The sequence below is a fragment of the Chiloscyllium punctatum genome, chromosome 2 (genome assembly GCF_047496795.1).
Source record: "Chiloscyllium punctatum isolate Juve2018m chromosome 2, sChiPun1.3, whole genome shotgun sequence".
Taxonomy (NCBI): domain Eukaryota; kingdom Metazoa; phylum Chordata; class Chondrichthyes; order Orectolobiformes; family Hemiscylliidae; genus Chiloscyllium; species Chiloscyllium punctatum.
This window is the reverse complement of record NC_092740.1, coordinates 45892041-45913113: the sequence shown is the minus strand read 5'-3', so window position 1 is coordinate 45913113 and position 21073 is coordinate 45892041. Positions and strand designations below refer to the sequence as shown.

Here is a 21073-nt window from a genome sequence, read left to right as displayed (position 1 = left end):
GCCAAGGTACTATAAATGCATTAATAAGACAGCTTCAATTTTCCATGTTTTGCTAACCAGTGTTTTATAAGTGGCTGCATGGGCTCACAATTGTGATTCAAGTTCTGTTGAAAAGATGTGTGAGATTAAGACTTGCCCAGTCTTCGCAACCCATGGTGATGAGTTTTCAAAACGCTAATCTCTTACCAACACTGACTGTTGATTATTATACTCAACATATAATTTATTTGTCCTCTTTGAGGGAATTTTTTGCAATTTGAAGTGTTGACTTGCAGTGTCCTCTGAGATGTCTCATTTATCATTAATAATAGAGTTGTACTTGTGGCCACCTGTTTGTGTTAGAGTACACTTGTCTGCTGTATAAGTCATTCCTCCTCCTCCATCCTCCACTTCTGTCTCCCCTTTTTTAAATTTTTTTTTACATTGTACGATACAGGTGTTGCTGGCTGGCTCGCTCACATTTATTGCCCATCCCTACTTGCCCTTAAGAAGCTACCTTCTTGAACCACTGCAGTCCACCTGTTGTGGGTTGATCCTTAATGTCATTAGGGAGGGAATTCCAGAATTTTTGACCCAGTAACCGTGAAGGAACGGCGATATATTTCCAAGTCAGGACAGTTGGGGCGTGGAGGACTCTACCCCCCAATATCCTGAGACTGTGATCCTAATTTTAGACACTTCTGGCATAAGTGCTTCATCAGGAATAAGGCTTATAGACCAAGGGGGCTGAGAAATAAATGGGAGGGTGGTTGGGGCTGGGAGGCAAGATAGCTGAGAATGTGATGGGGGTGAAGGTGATAACTCGGATAGGAGGCTGGAATGCTTAGATGGGAAGGAAGATGGGCTGGTCAAGAGGGTGCTACAGAGTTGAAAGGTTGGATCTGGGTTAAGAATGGTGGGGAGGAGAAATGAGGAAACTGGTGAAATTCACATTGACCCCATGTGGTTGGAGGGTCCCAGAGTAGAAGATGAGGCGTTCTCTTTCCAGGCGTCGGGTTTGGTGATCGAGGAGGCCCAGGACCTGCAAGTCCTTGGGGGAGTGAGAGCAGGAGTTCGTGCTCGGACATGGGGCAGTGGGGTTCTTTTGTGCGTTTCCAGGAGATGTTCTCTGAAGTGTTCCGCAAGCAGGCATCCAGTCTCTCTGATGTAGAGGAGACCGTATCGGGAGCAATGGATACAGTAAATGACGTGTGTGGAAGTGCAGGTAAATCTGTTGGGTGTGGATGGCTCCTTTGGGGCCTTGGGCGGAGGTAAGATTGCACGCATTGCAATTCTTGCTGTGGCAGGGAAGGTGCCAGGAGTGGAGGATGGGTTGGTGGCGGTGTTGGAGGAGGTGGGGAGTGGAGGAAATGCATTGGAAGGCATCATCCACCACTTGGGAGGGGAAATTGCAGTTGTCGAAGGAGGAGACCATCTGGTAAGTTATGTGGTGGAATTGGTCCTCCTGGAAGCAGATGCGGTGGTGGTTGAACTGGGAATAAGAGTGTTTTTACAGGAAGCAGAGTGGTAGAAGGTGGAGTCCAGGTAGCTGTGAGAGTCTGTGGGTTTGGAATAGATATCCATATCGAGTCGGTCACCGTTAACTGAGATGGAGAGGACCAGGAAGAGGAGGGAAGGGTGGAACGTGTTCAACCTCATCGGATCATAAGGTGGCTCCGATATAATCATGATGTAGCGGAGGAAAAGGTGGGAAATAGTGCCAGTGTGGCTGCGGAAGATGGACTGTTCCACGTACCCGACAAAGAGACGCGCACAGCCGGGGCCCATGTGGGTGCTCGTTGGTGAGACAGAACACTTGTGGAATGCTTCAGATCACATCTCTGGGACACACGCATGAAGCAACCCCACTGCCTCATGGCTGAACACTTTAACTCCTCCTCCCACTCGCTCAAGGATATGCAGGTCCTGGACCACAATCGCCAAACCCTTGCCATCCGACGCCTGGAGGAAGAACACCTCCTCTTCCACCTTGGGACCCTCCAATCTCACAGGATCAATATTGTTTTCACCAGTTTCCTCATTTCCCCTGCCGCCACCTTATCCCAGATCCAACCTTCCAACTCAGCACCACCATCGTGACCTGTACTATCTGTGCACCTTCCTTCCTAACTATCTGCCATCACCTATTCCCCCATCTTCATCTACCCATCGCATTCTCAGGGCCCACCTTCCCCCCCATTTATCTCAAAAGCAATTTTGTGGCCTGCTATTGAGAAGGCACAAAATTTCAAAACTCTTATTCTTTAAAATGGCAACATTGTAAGTTACTCATGTCAGTCATTGTATGAACATTTAGGATCTTTTATGCTGGATATTCATCAAATAATGAAACTTTAAATTCAGGTTGTGCTGCTTACCAGTGTAATATGTGCTGTCGGTTTATGGCACATACTAGCAGTATATGCAGTCTGTATGTGTTCATCAGGTGTATTGAATTCTGATCGTTGAATGCAGTTTCACTCTTGATACTGACATCTGGACACTTAAATTCGTTGCACATAAACCTCATACAGAAAAATGGGCAGTGCCTTGCAGTAGTGCAGTGTCTAAATTTATGCAATTCTAAATACTCAAAATTGTTCTCTCAGAACTTGTTTGCATTGGCTGGAGATGAAGAATCTGAAGTACGGAAAAATGTATGTCGTGCGCTTGTTATGCTGCTTGAAGTTAGAATGGATCGCTTGCTCCCTCAGATGCACAACATTGTTGAGGTGAAAACTATACTAAACTGCTCTCAGCTTGTTTTTTGCACAACTGCTGCCCCTTTTCTGAATTAAATGTTATGAATTCTTGTTTCCATATGGCATATGGTTTTGTAATGTGCTTTATAGGTAGAAATTTGTCTTGGGATTGCACAGATCTTTGAAAAAACTTTCTCAAATCAGTGGCAAACTTTGTTTTCCCATGTTACTTTTGCTTTAAATTTAATCTTGTTGTTCCACCAACTGATTTCTGGTTTGTTTTAGCAATATTCTCAACTTTAAAATGGAAATATACTTTTAGGGTATAAGCACTGATGCTCAATTAGGCAATTACCTGGAGGTATCTTGACAATTCTGTTTATTTTAATTTGTGCGAGGTAGAATTGTTCCTTTCAAAGGCATATGCTATTTTATGTAATTGCATATTTTAAACAATTAAATATGAACAGCTGCTGATTACTACTCATAATCATGACATTACTCTGCTGTAGTACATGTTGCAGAGGACACAGGATCAAGATGAAAATGTAGCACTGGAAGCTTGCGAGTTCTGGCTAACATTGGCTGAACAGCCCATTTGCAAGGATGTACTTTCTGGACATATGTCTCTGTGAGTAACTATCTTTCACTGTAAGAAGATTAGTTTTGAATGTGGTAATTTTTACAAAGCATTTTCTGTTGCCGTACAGCATCTAAAATGTATCTTTTTTTTAGTAAAGTTGGCAATCTGGTAGCTGAAATCACTGACTACTTGGGCAATTATCTCTTCAAACAAATAGGAAATATTAAAACATTCAATTGAAATGGGAACCTTATTGTAGTAACCTTTTATGTACTTATTAAAAAAAAGTGAGAGCTGGACATTATAGCCAAGTTTCTACGGGCAGCAAATTACTTTTAAACTGACTAAGCACACTGACCAGATTTTTCTTTTCAGTGAAATACTGTAAATGTACCTATTTATATTGGCTGTTGAGAATGATATTTTATCCCTTTCCTGCACATACCTGCTCTGACTTAATGCCAGATAGAGTTTGGGAAGGTCATTTAGTATGTGATATCCTTTTATTTAGTTAAGCATGCTTCACATTCAGCAAGTCTGTTGTAATGTCACAATTTAAATGCCAAGTGATTAATAAACTAACAAGAATTAGAGGTTAGCTGACACTGGAAACATTTATGTAATTGTTCTTCAACAGGTCAACTGGTAGAGGAAAAAATAGGAGAACAAAATCTAGACTGGTCTGTGACTTTAGAATTGTAAGGTATCAGAAATCCTGTCACATAATACCTGTCAGCAATATGTGGGCAGCACTTACACTGTAATATGCTAATTCCTACAGCTGTGTAAAAGGTGATTTTGCTGTAGCCTGCATAACTAAGTGACATGCCAGCTGCAGCTCATCTGAAACTGCAGTTGAGATTGAACATGATGGATTTGGCTGCTAGTCATATCCGAAACATTCAATTATGAAACCCATGTGGAAATCACTTATTCCTTTGGAATTATTAATTTAATATTCTCCATTTATTAAAAATTTTCTTCAGAAGATCCAATTTTGCTTAGAAATTGGCGCGCTCACAGTTTGCAGTGAAAAGAATATGGTGATGAGGTTCTGTATGAATATAGGATGGCTGCATAATACAAATTACATGACATGGCTATCAGTTTCAGAATGAACTGATAAATTACTTATATTTCCAGTAGACCTAAGGCAGTGGTGAGGGAAAAAAATTAAAAGGTTAGAAAATGTGAACCAGTGTATTGAGGGTGTGCTTAGAAGGCTACTCCTGAAAATTTAAGAGTGTGGAAATGACAAATGATGTGAAATGCAGACAGGTGGATTTGTGGTTTCCTCCACTTTTGTTTCCTTCTATTCTTTGTCTTTTTCTTTTCCAAATTCATTTCATCTTGTCCATTCTCTTATGTTAGTTGTGATTTACTTGCTATGCAGCAGCACCGCTCATGATTGTTGCACCAACCGTGCTGCTGTTATCCATATTCAGGACAGTAGGTTCTGCTATAACGCGTGTTTCGAGAATCGGCTTTAAAGCGATTGAAGAATTTAGACCATTGTTCACAGAATGCGAACTTGCCTTAACTGAAATGGCTATAACATGATTCCAGCTGCATTAGTTTAAATGGCATGGCTATTGCGCGATTTTCTTAACACGAGATCACATGAGAATTGATCTGTCGTGTTATATCAGAACCAACTATACTGAGTATCCATTAATCCATGTTCTTGTGGAACATCTGAAATATATTTTGATTCCTTATAGCCTGATGTATGGCTTCCTTCATGAATTGCCTTTTCTTGATCACTGCCTGGATTTTTAAACCTTAATGACTTGAGGGCAGAGTTGCTCCTTAAAGAAAAGCTTTAAGTATGAAATACAGCAGTCAAGATGCTGTTTATATAATGGTGTCAGAATCCTGAATTATCTAAAGACTTCCATCCTGTATGGGTACTACGTGTGACTAGCTTAACTAATTTAATTGAGGAAAATGATTAAGAAAAAAAGATGTGTAATATATTCAAACTCTCAACACCCTGACTTTTAAAATGCATTTAATTTTAGGTCCTTAGAACCTCAAGGTTATCCATACTAAGGCTAGACACTACATACTTTTGGTTTTTATTTTGTACTTGTCTCCTGTGGCTCAAGATATAGTTTTTAAACATACTCTCTGTACAGTTTGTTAATACTCTTAAAGTACTTTGGAGGTTCTGTTTGTTCTTCGTGGCACATCATCCTTAAATTTTGGCTTGCTTTGATGCTTTTCCAAAATCTTTTTCAATGCTATTACATAGTCTTGTAGAGTTAAATGCTGCTTCAAAGCTGACCATATCTGTTCATTGTCCATCTATCCGTTGGTAAGTTTTTGCATGACCTCCAGAGTTACAAGTCTAGATTTATGGCTGATTATGTAAGAATGTGGAGGTTGAGATACTTCTCTCTTGACTTGACACAGAGACACAGAGTTCACAAAGGTTTCAGCAACTTGCTTTAGCTTAACTTGCAACCACAGGCACTGTACTGCCAATGAACAGAAATTCCAGGATTCTCTAAGAGTTCAAGAAGCCATATTTCTCTTATAATATAAACAACTTTTGTTCTTTTTTGGTAGCTGTCTAATTCTCATAGTGTTAATGATTCCAGTATTAAACAGACTTTTCTGAGTGAAACAATGAAAATTTTGATGTTCAGGCATAGCTATTGAGACCTGTCCACTTTGTCAGGTCATTGCTAAAATAATGGTGAACTCTACCACCAGAGAAATCAAATCTGCATGCAGTTAGAATGTTGAAAGCATGCTTCAGGTGCCTGACCGGTCTGGATGCCATGCCATGCAAGTTATTTGGGGTTGATGGTACCCTAAATGCCTTACAATATTTGGAGCCTGGGAAGAGACAGCACACAAGTATTGTGTGGTGGGTTACCAAAGAGCAGGAAAAAGCCTTTTTAAAAAAAAAGTTTCTGTATTGACTAGTCTGTTTCTAGCTGCATCTCGTTAAAGTACAACATTATTGTTTGTCATGACAATAATCTATTGTGTTCTAATATTTTTGCACCTTTCTGTGTGCGTTTCACACTGCTCCCTTTTCTTACTGACAATTAATCCTGACCAGGTCAATACGTGTCACAATTTTGGTCCAGCCTATTCATTCTGTGTTGTTCTACTTATGTCTCTCTCGCATATTCTTAGTATTTGGGAGTTCAGGGCTACAGTTGCCCAGGCAGTCATTCATTCATTCGTAATTTTCAGGTAATTAAATTTGTAAATAAGCAGCTGTTTAGATACGCTGACCAGTTAATTAGACAGAACATTTAAATAATGTCACAATTGAGGATGTTTCACTGATACCAGATGATGAACAGGAAGCTGTCAAACTCAACAAAGTTGTGAAGGCAGCATCCTGCTCTCTAGCTGACATATCGGAACTATTCCCTGGGTCTTCCCCAATCTCTTCTGCCATCTTTCATTTGAAGAAGACACCTTTCCAAAAGAGAACTGCCCTCTGACTGAGAATTCATTGGTGTTCCTTATTTTTAAGGCTGGCAGTTTACATGTTGTCAATAACTTATCCAAATCCTTACATCAGTGAACATGGGGTAGCTACTCACATTGTTAGAAAAACATTAGTTGCCTTGCTCACTTTCATCTGAATGATGGCTTTCATTCTTTTTGGAATAAAGCTTTACTTTCTTCAACACTGTATTGATAATAAGTAGTTTTGGCACTAGACAATTATTTGATGTCAGCTTATGGAATGAGTGGAATTTTTGTCACCTCCCTTTTGTACTCGTTGATTAGAAATTGTTTGGAAGGAGGAAGTAACTGCTGTAGCAGTTATTACAAGGGATCTTGTGCAACTATAGAAAGCAATAGAAAAAGTAGTTTTAAATAGACTCCAAATTCCAACAGTATGCTTAGTGATATTTGTCATAATGTTTACTGCTGGTGCAAATTTTATTTGACTCTAGGTACCTGATAGATGCTGTAGACATGCATAAGATAGCTGACTACATTTTATTTTGATAAGCTGTTTAAATTGAGATGGCTTTTCTCTTTGGTTTGTTAGCTGCTAGGTGTGCTACTGTTTGGAGAGAGTCACAGATAAAAGTTTATCTCTAGATAAGTGAGTTCATCATGCCAGCAATATTTGCCAAATAGAACTCTTCAAATCTCATGAAAACAGAGTGGGTTTTTCACAATTATTCAACAAGTTATGTCTTTGCTGTTGACTATCAGTTTTACAAACTAATACACAACATATCTGGGTCTTTATTACTGTGCTAGAGGAATTTGTAATCTTTCAATTTAGTTGTTATTCAAAGCATCCAATTTTGAAGGTCAGTGAATCGTGTTCATGTGAGCAAAACTAATAGTGTAGGAACAGAGTTTGCATACATATCAGTAGTAGAAAAGCTTTGTTAGACTTTAATAACTAACTTATCCATCTTGGTACACCGGTTTCAAATATCTGATATTGTGTGCTACAAAATTTATAGCAATTTGATATCATTTGAATGAATAATTGTAGTAAATATTTAATCATGCTTAACTGCATACATTTTTTAAAAAACCTTGACTTGAGAAAATTTTATTTCAGATTAATACCTGTCCTTGTGAATGGGATGAAATATTCAGAGATTGATATTATTCTTCTTAAGGTGAGTTATATTGTTTATATCTAAGCTCAGTAATTTTGAAGTAGCTTGTTAATAAGCAGTCCACATCCATATGCAGCAAGATCTATTCGTATGAAGTAATCCACTTCCATTAGCAGCAAAACCTGGACAGCGTTCAGACTTAGGCTGATAAGTGGCGAGTAACACTCATGCCATGCAATTTCCAGAAAATGTCAGTTTCCAACAGGAAGGAATCTAACTATATCTTGATATTCAATTGCATAACTGACAGTGAACCCACTTTCAAAATCCTGAAGGTAACTGACCAGAAACTGAATTTGGCTGATCACATAAATATAGTGGCTACAAGACAAATTTGAGGTCACTGAGGTAACTCACCTCCTAACTAATCAAAACCTGTTTGCCAAGTTCAAAGAACAAGCTGAAACTTTCACTTCCATGGCATCTACTCCCAAGGGGACCAATTCCACCATAGAACGTCCCAGGTAGCCTCCTTCATCAAAAACTGCAATTTCCCCTCCCACATGGTCAAGGATGCCCTCCAGCGCATCTCCTCCACTTCCCGCACCTTGACCCTTGAACCCCACCCCTCTGATTGTACCAAGGACAAAACTGCCACCCACCCCCTAGTCCTTACCTTCCACCCACCAATCTCTGGATTCAACACATCATCCTCTGCCACTTATAAATGGACCCCACCACCAGAGATTTATTTCCATCTCCACTCCTCTCTGTATTCCACAGAGATAATTTCCTCTGCAACTCCCTTATTAGGTCCATACACCCCACTGGCATCTTCTGTGCCCACACCTCCCTGCTCACTTCCATCCAAGGCCCCAAAGGATCCTTCCACATCCGACAGATTTTCCTGCACCTCCACACACACCCTCTACTGTGTTCATTACTCCCAATGTGGTCTCCTGTATATTGGGGAGACAGAACAACAACTTGTGGAACATTTCAGAGAACATCTCTGGGACACACTCACTAAACAAACCCATTGCCCTGTGACCAAATACTTCAACTCCCTCTCCCACTCCACCAAGGACATGCAAATCCTGGACTGCCTCCAGCACCAGATTCTAGCCTGGAGGAAGAACAACTCATCTTCTGCCTTGGGTCCTTCCAACCACGTGGGATCAATGTTGACTTCACCAGTTTGCTCATCTGCCTCCTATCTCTCTCTCTCTCTCGCTCTCTCTCTCGCTCTCGCTCTCGCTCTCGCTCTCGCTCTCGCTCTCTCTCGCTCTCTATCTCCCCCCCCATCCCAGATCCAACCCTCCAACTTTGAACTGTCCTGCCAGTCCATTATCTTTCCTACTTATCTGCTCCAATCTATCACCATCACCCCCCTCCCCACCTCACCATCATCTACCTATCACATTGCCAGCTACCTTCCTCCCAGCCCCCTTCCATTTATCTCCCTTGGACCACCCCACATTCCCGATGAAGAGCTTATGCTCAAGACGCCAACTCTCCAGCTCCTTGGGTGCTGCCTGACTGGCTGTGCTTTTCCATTTGCCTGGATGCGTTCTGTTCTAACAACACCAACCAGCTCCATTACTGATGCAGAGTGGCAGTATTTCTGAGATGCACTGCAACAACTCAATTGGACTTGACTGTCTGTACTTTTCAAATCTGTTACCTCTACCACAGGGCTACACAAACTGTGTGCCGTTATCAGCCAAACATTGGGGCTTTTGAGCATCAGTGCAGTTTCTGCTCCCATGTGCCTTTATCCATCCTCCACTCATAGCATTTTTCCCTCACCTTCCTCTCTCAGACATTTCTGTCCCACATGATGCCCACATCCTGTGAATAAATAAAATCATTTTACAAGCAGCCTGGATGCTGTGAGAAAATTGTTTTTAATGGTTAAAAGTAAATAACAATGAACTACTAAATTTTCTTCTTCAGGGTGATGTTGAGGAAGATGAAGCTGTTCCTGATAATGAACAAGACATTAAACCTCGCTTTCACCGATCCCGAACCGTTGCTCAGCAGCATGAAGAAGATGGAATTGGTGAAGAAGAGGAGGACGATGATGATCTCGATGATGATGATACGATTTCTGATTGGAATTTAAGTATGTTCAAATGAAAAATGTTACTTATTAAATTGATTTGCTTTCCTGTTCTGCATCCCTTATTAATATCAAATTTAACCCTGCTTTTTTTAAATAAAAAGTATAATTTCCAGGACCGTTTTTAATTCAGGATGTAATTCAATTATCTGTGTACACTCATTTGCCGTGGGAAATGTTTGCAAGGAATGGTTGAAGCTGGGGCGGTACTATAAGCACCTTACCATTGCAGTATACTGATCACTGTGATGTTGAATACTAAATGAAAACACTATCTCCAACAAAGTGCCCCAGCCTCATTCTGTTCGAGTAATTTTAAAAACAAGTAGAATTTGATGCACTTTATAAATTAATTGTACATCACATGTCCAATGAGCTGGAATTTAGGTTTTGGAATTATTTGTTTTTGTCGGGTTTAACATCAATACTTACTTTGAACTGAGTCCTTGTTACAGAAAGCATCTGTACAACGCTTTGGGAATAAAATCAATGGATGCTTTGTGAACAAAGTTTAATGTCATCGTACTATCTGAATCAAAGAGCTGGCCATTAAAATTTCACAGAGTCTGTCAACTTAGGAGTTTTAATAGTGTCTCTTAAAGGGGAGTTCAAACAGGACATGAGAATTATAGGGGAGCCAGACGAAAGTATGCTTCTGGGAATAGGACTGCAAAACTAGGTAGCAGTGTTGAAGCTTTGCTGAAAGGAAACTTGTGAAGCAATGTATCAAAATTTGTAATAATAGTACTGTGTTACAGCATATGTTTGTAAGGCATGATATGAAAAGTTCAATTTTAATAGACCTCTAGTTCCTGAACAGTGTTTGCATAATTTTTCTCTTTTTAAAAGATGATTAAATAATATCCAGAAGATATGCTGTCATCTCCATTATGTACTAGTAATTGACATGACTATTCTCTTGAGTCCAAAAAAAGAATAATATTATCCATTGAATATTTTTATTTTTAAGGAAGTGTTTTCTTTTATGATTACCTATTCTATCAGTTTCACGAAATCAGTAAAATTCTTGAAACATTAAACTCAAAACTTGCATCCATTAAGCTTTTGATCTGTATAATTAAAAAGTAACACTCATAGTTTGTGTCTGATCAAATCCTGCAAATCCTTATTAAAATTTTTCACATTTTATATATTTCTGTTCTGGCTTGTCCTCTTATCACATCATTACATCCAAAGAAGTCCCTTCTTAACAGCACTAAGGGCATACTTACACTCCAAGAGCTGAAACATTCAAGACAACCTTCCCCTGCGTAGTTTGGAATGGACAGGCAATGCTGGCCCAGCCAGTGATACACTCATCCCATAAGGAAGGTTCTGTTCATGCTTTGTCTGGTTTAAATAGCCAGCTAGCTTGATTGATTCTGATTCTGCTTTTAAAGACACTGCACTGTTCCTACAATAATTTTTATTTGTCTGCAGAAGTTGAGGTCCAATTTAAGGGTCTACTTTTATATACTCTTAAGTTCTAAATAAGGCATAATAAATGTAGCATAAATTATTCTTTAGGAAAGTGTTCTGCTGCTGCATTGGATGTGCTAGCTAATGTTTTCCGGGATGAATTGTTGCCTCACGTGCTGCCGCTCCTGAAAGAGCTGCTGTTTCACCCAGATTGGGTGGTGAAGGAATCTGGAATTCTGGTGCTTGGAGCTATTGCTGAAGGTGGGTTCAAGATTGCATTCTGGAAAAATTAATTTACGTTTGGTTTTTTAAAAAAAAATCATCATCCATAACATTGAAACATGGAATCTTATTATTGATTTAATGCATGTAAATTTTATTGGGTGCATACATTTTTAGTAAAAGCACATTAACATTGCAATCAACTTTGAATACATCGATCATAAACAACTTCTTCTACATAGGCATGCATTTTAGATGGATTTTGAGATGCCTTTCAGTGAATAAAGAGAAATTAGTGTGTGAGAGTAACCTTGACCACTTCTGGGGGGAAAATTATTTCCTTGCTGTATTTTCGATTGGAGATTGAGCTGTAGTTAAGCTATTTTGTTATTTGTTAGATGTAGCATTAAAAAAAATCATAATGAAGGGAAGAAAAGTTGTGTATTATTTGCTAGCTGTAGTTTGATGAGCAAGAACTAAAATTGTTGCATGCATCGCTTCGTGACTTGTCTTGCAATTAAAATTGAGCCCTTGCCTTGGAATAATTAATGTTTCAGTCAAATTATAGCATCCCCATCTTGCTAGAGAAGTATTAATTCAGCTGATGAATTTTTAAAATTAGAATGTGATGCAATCATTTTATATAAAATTAAAATTTGATTGATATGAGTCCAGGTTTTCTGCTGCAATTTTTGATCGTTTCTAACTCTTGTTTGCTGAGTGAAGATTTAAGCTTGTTCTGCACCAAGGGACAGTATTCAAAGGAAAATAACTGCTGTGATGTTGCATGATATGGTGTGTTGCAGGCTGGGAGCACTAGAGATTGTTAGCATATTGGCAAGAAAATACAGTACTTCACACTTGTTGAACATAGATTTTAATTTTGTAAAATGATCAATGAATTTTCCCCAATTGTTTTATAGGCTGTATGCAGGGTATGATCCCTTTCCTGCCTGAGCTTATCCCTCATCTTATTCAGTGCCTCTCTGATAAAAAAGCACTTGTGCGTTCTATAACCTGTTGGACACTCAGCCGCTATGCACATTGGGTAGTAAGTCAGCCCCCAGATACTTATTTGAAGCCATTAATGACTGAGCTGCTGAAGCGTATCTTGGACAGCAATAAACGAGTACAAGAGGCTGCCTGCAGGTATGTTACTGGATAATATTTTGAGAAGTCATTAAAAGTTTTCTGGATAGAATTATAAATTTTACATGTTTGTATTGCTGTATAAGGGAGAAGTAAATAAGATTCAAGCACCATGTGAATTGCCTTTGAACCTGATTCCCAACTGCTTGGCTTCTGAGGCTGAACTCGACTTTTTGTTTGCAATGTGGGTATTGTACTTGGCCCTGAAAAGAACTTTTTCTCACGTTTATCTATGATGTCTTATTTTTACTTCCATGACCTCACCTAACTGCCTTGATCTCAGCTTATCTGCTAAAATCTTATCTATGTTTTTCTTAGCTTCAGACTTGTCTATTCCAATTCTCTCCTGGTTAGCCCCTCACATTCTTTCCTCTATAAACTTAAGGTCATCTAATGCTGCGACCGTGTCCTTAATACCACCAAGCCACTTCACACTTTCTCCTCTGCTTGTGGACATACTTTAGCTTCCGTTTAGGCAATGCCTTGATTTTTGAATCTCATCTTTGCTTTCAGATTCCTTCCTTGGCCTCGAACTTCCTTATCGTTGAAACACTATATAATACCTGCAATATATGTGCTGATATAATTGTGGCTTCTTGAGCATTCCAGGTTTTAATTGCTCTGACTTAAAGGCCATACTTTCAGTTGTTAGGTCTTAAACTTTGGGATTCCTACTCTTCCTAATCATCTCCACTTCTGTTTCCGATTTTAAAGCGCTTCTTAAAATGCACATCCTTGACAAGGTTTTAGCCACTTGCTCTAATGTTGCCTGATGTGGCTTATTCAAATTTTGTGAAGCACCAAAGGACATTTTATACATTATTGGTGATATAAATACAAGTTTTAATTTTGCTAAATATCTTCAGGATGAATGTGCTATGCCAGTATTGTGTAAAACAACTGAATTTGCATTCTGCAAATGTTTCCTCAAGTAAATTTCAGTCATTGCTTCAATGGTTTATATTTTTGCTGTTGCCATTTTTCACTGTTATTTACTTTGAAACACAACATTGTACAGCATAGAAGGAAGTGGCTAACTCTGACGTTTTGAAAGAATTGTCCGATTTATCTGAAAATGGAGCATTCCCCCTATGATTCTGCAAATTAGTACTATTGTGTTTTTAAAAGTGAAATTTAATTCTGCCACTATTTTAGATAATGTGCTTTAGATTCTAATAAACCTTAAATAATTTGCTACTTTTACAAACAAAAAACTAATTCTGAGTTAACTGACCAAACTATATTGGCTGTTTAAAGCCCCTTTGTGCAATTTTGTTAGCATAACCCTCAGTAGGTGCTATAATGACCAGAAGTAAGCTTCATAGTTGATTTGAAGTTTGTTCAGCTCGTGTCCCTATAATTTGAGTAATTGTAGATTTTGGGGGTGCACTTAACTTATAGTTGACATAGGTCTTTAATTAGTCTGAGTTTGGAAGAACCAATCTAAAGTTTACCAGTTCGGTTTAGTTTCAAGACCTATTTATTCCATCCACAAATATTTTTCACTAGTTTGTCTGAATTCATTAAGTTCAAAAAAAGTGCCAAAGAAAGGTGTTTAATGAATTAGTGGTTTTACAAGCAGTTCACTTCAGAATGCCCAATTGTGACACTGATTAACTGGGTACCAGTTCTGTTCTATTGACTGAACTTCTTGTGCATCAAATCACTAAAACCCAGGCTATCCCTTGTTGGCCACAATTTCCTGTGCATGATCAAGCACATCATGTACTCTATTGGACAGTTAATGCATGAACTGTCATGGACAATTCATTGTCAAACATTAATTGGCTAGGTAGTGTCTGAAAAATGTGTTGCTGGAAAAGCACGGCAGGTCAGGCAGCATCAAAGGAGCAGGAGAATCGACGTTTCGGGCATAAGCCCTTCAGGAATGAGGAGGGTGTGCCAAGCAGGCTAAGATAAAAGGTAGGGAGGAGGGCCTTGGGAGAGGGGCGTTGGGAATGCGATAGGTGGAAGGAGGTTAAGGTGAGGGTGATAGGCCGGAGAGGGGTTGGAGGGTTCCTAGGCAGAAGATTTTAGATTAGATTACATTACAGTGTGGAAACAGGCCCTTCGGCCCAACAAGTCCACACCGACCCGCCGAAGCGCAACCCACCCATACCCCTATATTTACCCCTTACCTAACACTACATGGCCAATTCACCTGACCTGCACATCTTTGGACTGTGGGAGGAAACCGGAGCACCCGGAAGAAACCCACGCAGACACTGGGAGAACATGCAAACTCTACAACAGTCGCCTGAGGTGGGAATTGAACCCGGGTCTCTGGCACTGTGAGGCAGCAGTGCTAACCACTGTGCCACCGTGCCACCCACCCAGGGCGCTCTTCCTCCAGGCGTTGTGTTGCCATGGTCTGGCAATGGAGGAGACCAAGACCTGCAGCTGCCCCCTGGCTGAACACTTTAACTCCCCCTCCCACTCCGCTTAGGAACCCTCCAACCACAAAGGATGAATGCAGATTTCTCCAGCTTCCTCACTTCCCCCCCCCCCCCCCCCCCCCCCCACCTTTTGTCAGTTCCGACCCTCCGACTCAGCACCACCTTCTTGATCTGCAATCTTCTTCCCGACCTCTCCGCACCCACCCCCTCTCTGGCCTATCACCCTCATCTTAACGTCCTTCCACCTATCGCATTCCCAACGCCCCTCTCCCAAGTCCCTCCTCCCTACCTTTTATCTTAGCCTGCTTGGCACACCCTCCTCATTCCTGAAGAATGGCTTATACCCGAAGCATCGATTCTCCTGCTCCTTTGATGCTACCTGACCTGCTGTGCTTTTCCAGCAACATATTTTTCAGCTCTGATCTCCAGCATCTGCAATCCTCACTTTCTCCTAGGTAGTGTCTGCCCTATTTCCGATTTAGCTTATTAAAATTAGTGGTCACCTTAGTGACAAAACTTCTCATTGTCACTTCATTAATCCTTTAATGTGTTTGTCATTTGATAAGATTGTCCCTTTTGTAACAGCTTGTCCCTCTAAACATAGCAATTCCATAGATATTTACCATGGTAAAATGACACCAGTGAACAATTAGTGTCTACTTAGAGCATGTAGTGTCATTTCCTAGTGATTAACTATTATTCCAGCTGTCTTAATTGATGCATCTAAGAATTCTCCAAAATCTATGAAAATTCTTTAACTAAAGAACTACGTGTGATATCATAATAACTGTTTAAACTGAAATGCACAGCTTTGAGTAACAGTTAAGTCCACTTTAAAGTATTCACTGTTGTTAACCTAAATTTGCATTGATCTGAGTTACAAAGCAGCAGTGAAACCATACATTATCCTTATTTTTGACCTTGTCATATGACTACTTCCCCACAGAAAATATTGAACAACATACCATATTTAAATATAATGTAATTAATTTCTCTTTTGCTTAGTTAAGTGAAATTTATTAATTATTGAAAAATAATTCAATCCTATATTTTATTCATAGTGTTGTCAGAACTGTCCCCAAACTATACTTGTGTCGCTGAAAAGCCCAGTAATAGATTTCACTGATGAGGATATTGTCTCTGTGATGACAGCCAACTTTGTCATTTCCAACCACTACTTCAACTGAATCTGTTCATCGTTGATCTCTCATGCAATATCAGTTTATATCCACTAAACTTAGGGTAGTCTTCAGCTCTAGCTTTTAAAAAGTAATTCTGCTGCTGCTGACGAGAATAAAGATGCATTTAGTAAGATGGGTGGACATTCTGAAAAACACATGGAAATTGAAACCAATATAACACAAAACATTTTCCAAGACCATGCAAGTCCATTACTTAACCTGGAGGCAGAGTAATTAAAGTGACAACACTACAATATTTGAACTCTAAAGAAGTGCTGATTTGATGTGCCTAACTCTCATTAGTATGTACTTATGTATAAGTTAGGATTTTATAAATTTGTTATTGATATGTTTGTAACAAATTCCATTATTTTGACCATGGGCAGATTTGAAGAATTAGTTCTGTGGCTGCAATTGTCCTGACTTATAGAGGTCTCTATATAAAATATTAAGTGTGTTTAAGTCAAAAATATAAACTGTATATGTTACCCTTTTTTTTTATTTGCTTTCCAGTGCTTTTGCTACCCTAGAGGAAGAAGCTTGCACAGAGTTGGTGCCATACCTTGGTTACATACTTGATACACTTGTCTTTGCTTTTAACAAATACCAACATAAGAATCTTCTAATTCTGTATGATGCTATTGGAACCCTTGCTGACTCAGTAGGGCACCATTTAAATAAGCAGGTGAGGGAAAGAAAATGCTGCAGTATAATCAATATCTTGAGTTATTAGAAGTGAGAGGAAGTAAAAACTGAACACGGTGGGGTGTAATTCAGTGGATGCCTTTTAAGATTGTGAAAAGGTTTGATAGACTGGAGGTGGTGACAGTGTTTCCACTTGTGGGTGTTGCAATCTAGGGGTGATAATTACTAATGAATGGTTAGAAGGTGGAGCAAGGAGTAATTGAGATAAAGATTATAGGTATGTTAATGAGGAAGTTAGGTACAATCAAGAAGGACAAGAGATTGAATCATTGAGCAGATTATTTGAGTGGAAGAGGGATGTGAAGTATTGTTACCTGTGGACTGTATGACCTGTTGCTGTGCTCTAAATTATGTGCAATATACCTGTTAAGTTAGCTGTGTTCAAGTACAGTGATGTGGCAGTGTAATGTTTTAGTACTGTTTAGATACTATGTAAAAGTTTTGCTTTACTGCTTAATTTAAAACTCACCACTTGTTAGTTTATTAGTAACCTTGGAAAATATTGGGTTTGCTGTAGCTACTGCCATGATTTTGTTACATCAATCATTTGTCGCTTACAGTCAGGAGTTTACTACTTAATATTCCCATCTCTGGCTCTTTATGTTTAAACAGTTTTGTTTCAGTACTGATTATAAGATCTTTTTCAGAACCAGCAGTTTTAATCTAAATGTCACATTGATTAGGTATAGAGAAAAGCTTCGATAACGCTTCCTGTTTTTGGTTATAATTCCAAATTTCAAAAGCTTTCAAATTATGATATGTAACATAAGGAATGGGAGCAGGCTAGGCTATTAGGCCTTTGAACCTGCTCTGCCATTTAATAAGGTAACGATTGATCAATTATAGCCTCAATTTCACTGCATCTCCCATCCCCACACTGCACCCATCCAGTAATCCTTTTGTACCTTGCAGAAGATACTTCTTTCCCCCCCCCCCCAAAAAAAAAAACAACCACTTCCCAACAACCCCGTAGCAGTACAAGCACATTTTCTATGATCCTATACGGAAAAATCAAGGAATTCTTAACCCCGAGAATGTAAGATGGTTTTCTTGAGCAGGTTTTCAAAGCTTTTCTAAATATGATATGGAATTCGCAGAATTTATTTCTGAGGCGGAAAATGAACATATTCAGTTAAGATAAACTTTATTTCAGAACAGTGGACTGGATTTTGATGTCTTGTTATGACTGGATGGCCTTGTCGGTTTATTATTTTTTTCCAGCAGATTTTCTAAGGCTTTTTGCATTAGGACTTCTGACAATGAATGTTTAAAAAATAAAAATGAAATTATTGGAGAATGTAAAAATTAAACACTGAAGGAATAAGACTCCATACTTAGAACAGTTTATCAAACTACACTGGCACTGAAAATAACGATAAAGATGTATTGTAATATTCTAAATTCATTTAAACTTCAGTGCTCCTTTATCTTCTAGCGCATTTATCTAAATTTGTAAGAGAGTATGTCTCATGTACCCCATATGCCTTTCCACATATTAACTGTCTAGTCTTGATGCATTACTGTTATAGCAAAACTTCTGGAAAATGAGGCTTCTTTGGCACATGATCACAAGAGGTTACAGTCTGATTTAATAATTAGTAATAATGGTCTTTGAAAGCCTCATCACTGTATTGCAAAGTTTGGACCATAATGTTGCAAGGATAGATTTTTTTCAGGTCATTCCTGCTACTTTTCTGATATAGTTAAGTGTTTCTAAATTAAGGTGCTTTGTCTTGTTGACTAATTTACAATATTTCAGTAGAGCCATAAAATTAACCCACTTTGTGTCTCTCACAAGGAATATATACAAATGTTGATGCCTCCTCTCATTCAGAAGTGGAACATGTTGCAAGATGAAGACAAAGATCTTTTTCCCTTACTTGAGGTATTGTAGAGCTTCATGTGTTATTTGCAAAGAATATTTCATGTTAGTAGATTTATTGAAAAAGAGTTTTGGGGATAGCAAACTCCTTTGGTCAGAGACCACTTCTCCATTTCTTTTCAAACAGAATTCCATCAGATTTGCCACTGTCTGAAGAATATTCTCCTTATTTCAGTCCTAAATGGCTACCCCATCTCCTTAGAGGGTGACCTCTGCTTCTGAACTCCTTCGTCATCCTTTTTGCAGTTTCCTGTCAAGTCTTGTAAGAAATTTATAGGTTTCTGACATGCCTCCTCATTCTTCCACATTTCAGTGCATTTGGTCCTAACTGATCTATGCCTCTTTACATATCAGTACTGTCATCCCAGGAATCCATTTGTTAACGTTTCTTGCACTCCCTCCCTAGCCAGAACATCCTCAGGTAAGATGATCAAAATGCATATGATACTGGAAATGTGGTCTCATCAAGGTACTGTGCAATTGCAGCAAGGTGTTCCTGCTGCTGTACGCAAATCCTTTCACTACGAAGGCCAATGTACCATTTGCCGCCTTCACTGCCTATTGCATCTGCATACTTACTTTCAGTGACTAACGTGTATGGACACCAGGTCTTGTTGCATCTCCCTCTTTCCCAGTCTCTCACCATTCAGATAATCTGCTGTTTTGTCTTTGCTACCTAAGTGGATGATCTCGTATCTATCCATATTATGTTATACATCCATCTGTTATGCCTTTGTTCACTTACTCGACTTGTCCAAATTCACTGAAGCATCTCTGCACCATCCTCACAGTTTAACCTTCTACCCAGCTTTGTATCATCTACAAACTTGGAGATATTGAACTTAGTTCCCTCCATTGATACATTGTGAACAGCTGAGGTCATTATGCTGATCCCCACAGTATTAAACTGATCACTAGCTGCCACTCAGAAAATAGGTTCCTATTCTTTGTTTCCTGTCTGCAAACCAGTTCTGTCTATTTCAATGAACTACCCCAATCCCATGTGCTTTAATTTTGCATGCTGATTTCTTGTGTGCGACCTTATCAAAGGTCCAAGTAAACCACATCCACCCTTTTATCAACTTTACTAAATACATTATAGAGTCATAGAGATGTACAACACGGAAACAGACCCTTCGGTCCAACTCGTCCATGCCGACCAGATATCCCAACCTAATCCAATCCCATTTGCCAGCACTTGGTCCATATTTCTCTAAATCCTTCCTATTCATATACCCACCTAGGTGCCTTTTGAAATGTTGCAATTGTACCAGCCTCAATCACTTCCTCTGGCAGCTCATTCTATACCACCCTTTGCATGAAAATGTTGCCCCTTAGGCCGCTTTTCTTTCTTTCCCCTCTCACTCTAAACCTATCCCCTCTAGTTCTGGATTCCCCCACCACAAGGAAAAGACTTTGTCTGTTTATTCTATCTATGTCCATCATGATTTTATAAACCTAAATAATGTCACCTGTCAGACTTCAACGCTCCAGGGAAACAGCCCTTGCCTACTCAGCCTTTCCCTATGGCTGAAAACCTCCAACCCTGGCAACATCCTTGTAAATCTTTTCTGAACCCTTCTAATTTTAACAACATCCTTCTGATAGGAAGGAGACCAGAATTGCACACAATATTCCAAAAGTGGCTTAATCAATGTCCTGTACAGCCGCAACATGACCTCCCAACTCCTATAAACTCAATGCTCCGACCAATAAAGGAAAGTATACCAAATGCTGCCTTCACTATCTATCTGTGACTCTACTTTCAAGGAGCTATGAACCTGCACTCCAAGGTTTCTTTGTTCAGCAACACTTACCAGGACCTTACCGTTAAATGTATAAGTCCTGCTAAGATTTCGTTGTCAAAGCAATTCCAGTAGATTTGTCAAACATGATTTCCTTTTTATAAATCCATGCTGACTCTATCCAATCCTGTCACTGTTTTCCAGACGCTCTACTATTAAGTCTTTTGTAACGGACTCTAGCCTTTTTCCTACTACTGATGTCAGTTTAACTGGTCTATAATTCCTTGTTTTCTTTTTACCTTTTTTTTAAATAAGGAGCTTATATTAGCTATTCTCCTAATCCAGAGGATCTGTTACAGAGTCTATGAAATCTTAAAAGAGACCATCAATACATCCACTATTTTTAGGGCCATGTTCGTGAATAGTGTT

General features: G+C 39.2%; 1 protein-coding gene across 5 annotated transcripts in view; it reads left to right on the top strand.

The window, feature by feature from the left end:
- The window catches only part of tnpo1 (transportin 1), a 129973-nt gene that overhangs the window by 69892 nt on the left and 39008 nt on the right, over positions 1–21073 (top strand). For all 5 annotated transcript variants that reach the window (XM_072581824.1, XM_072581842.1, XM_072581814.1 and 2 more), the window contains 8 exons: positions 2589–2711; positions 3194–3312; positions 7823–7883; positions 9780–9948; positions 11473–11625; positions 12510–12735; positions 16826–16997; positions 18816–18902. In XM_072581824.1, the coding sequence (XP_072437925.1) occupies positions 2589–2711; positions 3194–3312; positions 7823–7883; positions 9780–9948; positions 11473–11625; positions 12510–12735; positions 16826–16997; positions 18816–18902 (1110 nt within the window). The remainder of the gene's footprint in view (positions 1–2588; positions 2712–3193; positions 3313–7822; positions 7884–9779; positions 9949–11472; positions 11626–12509; positions 12736–16825; positions 16998–18815; positions 18903–21073) is intronic.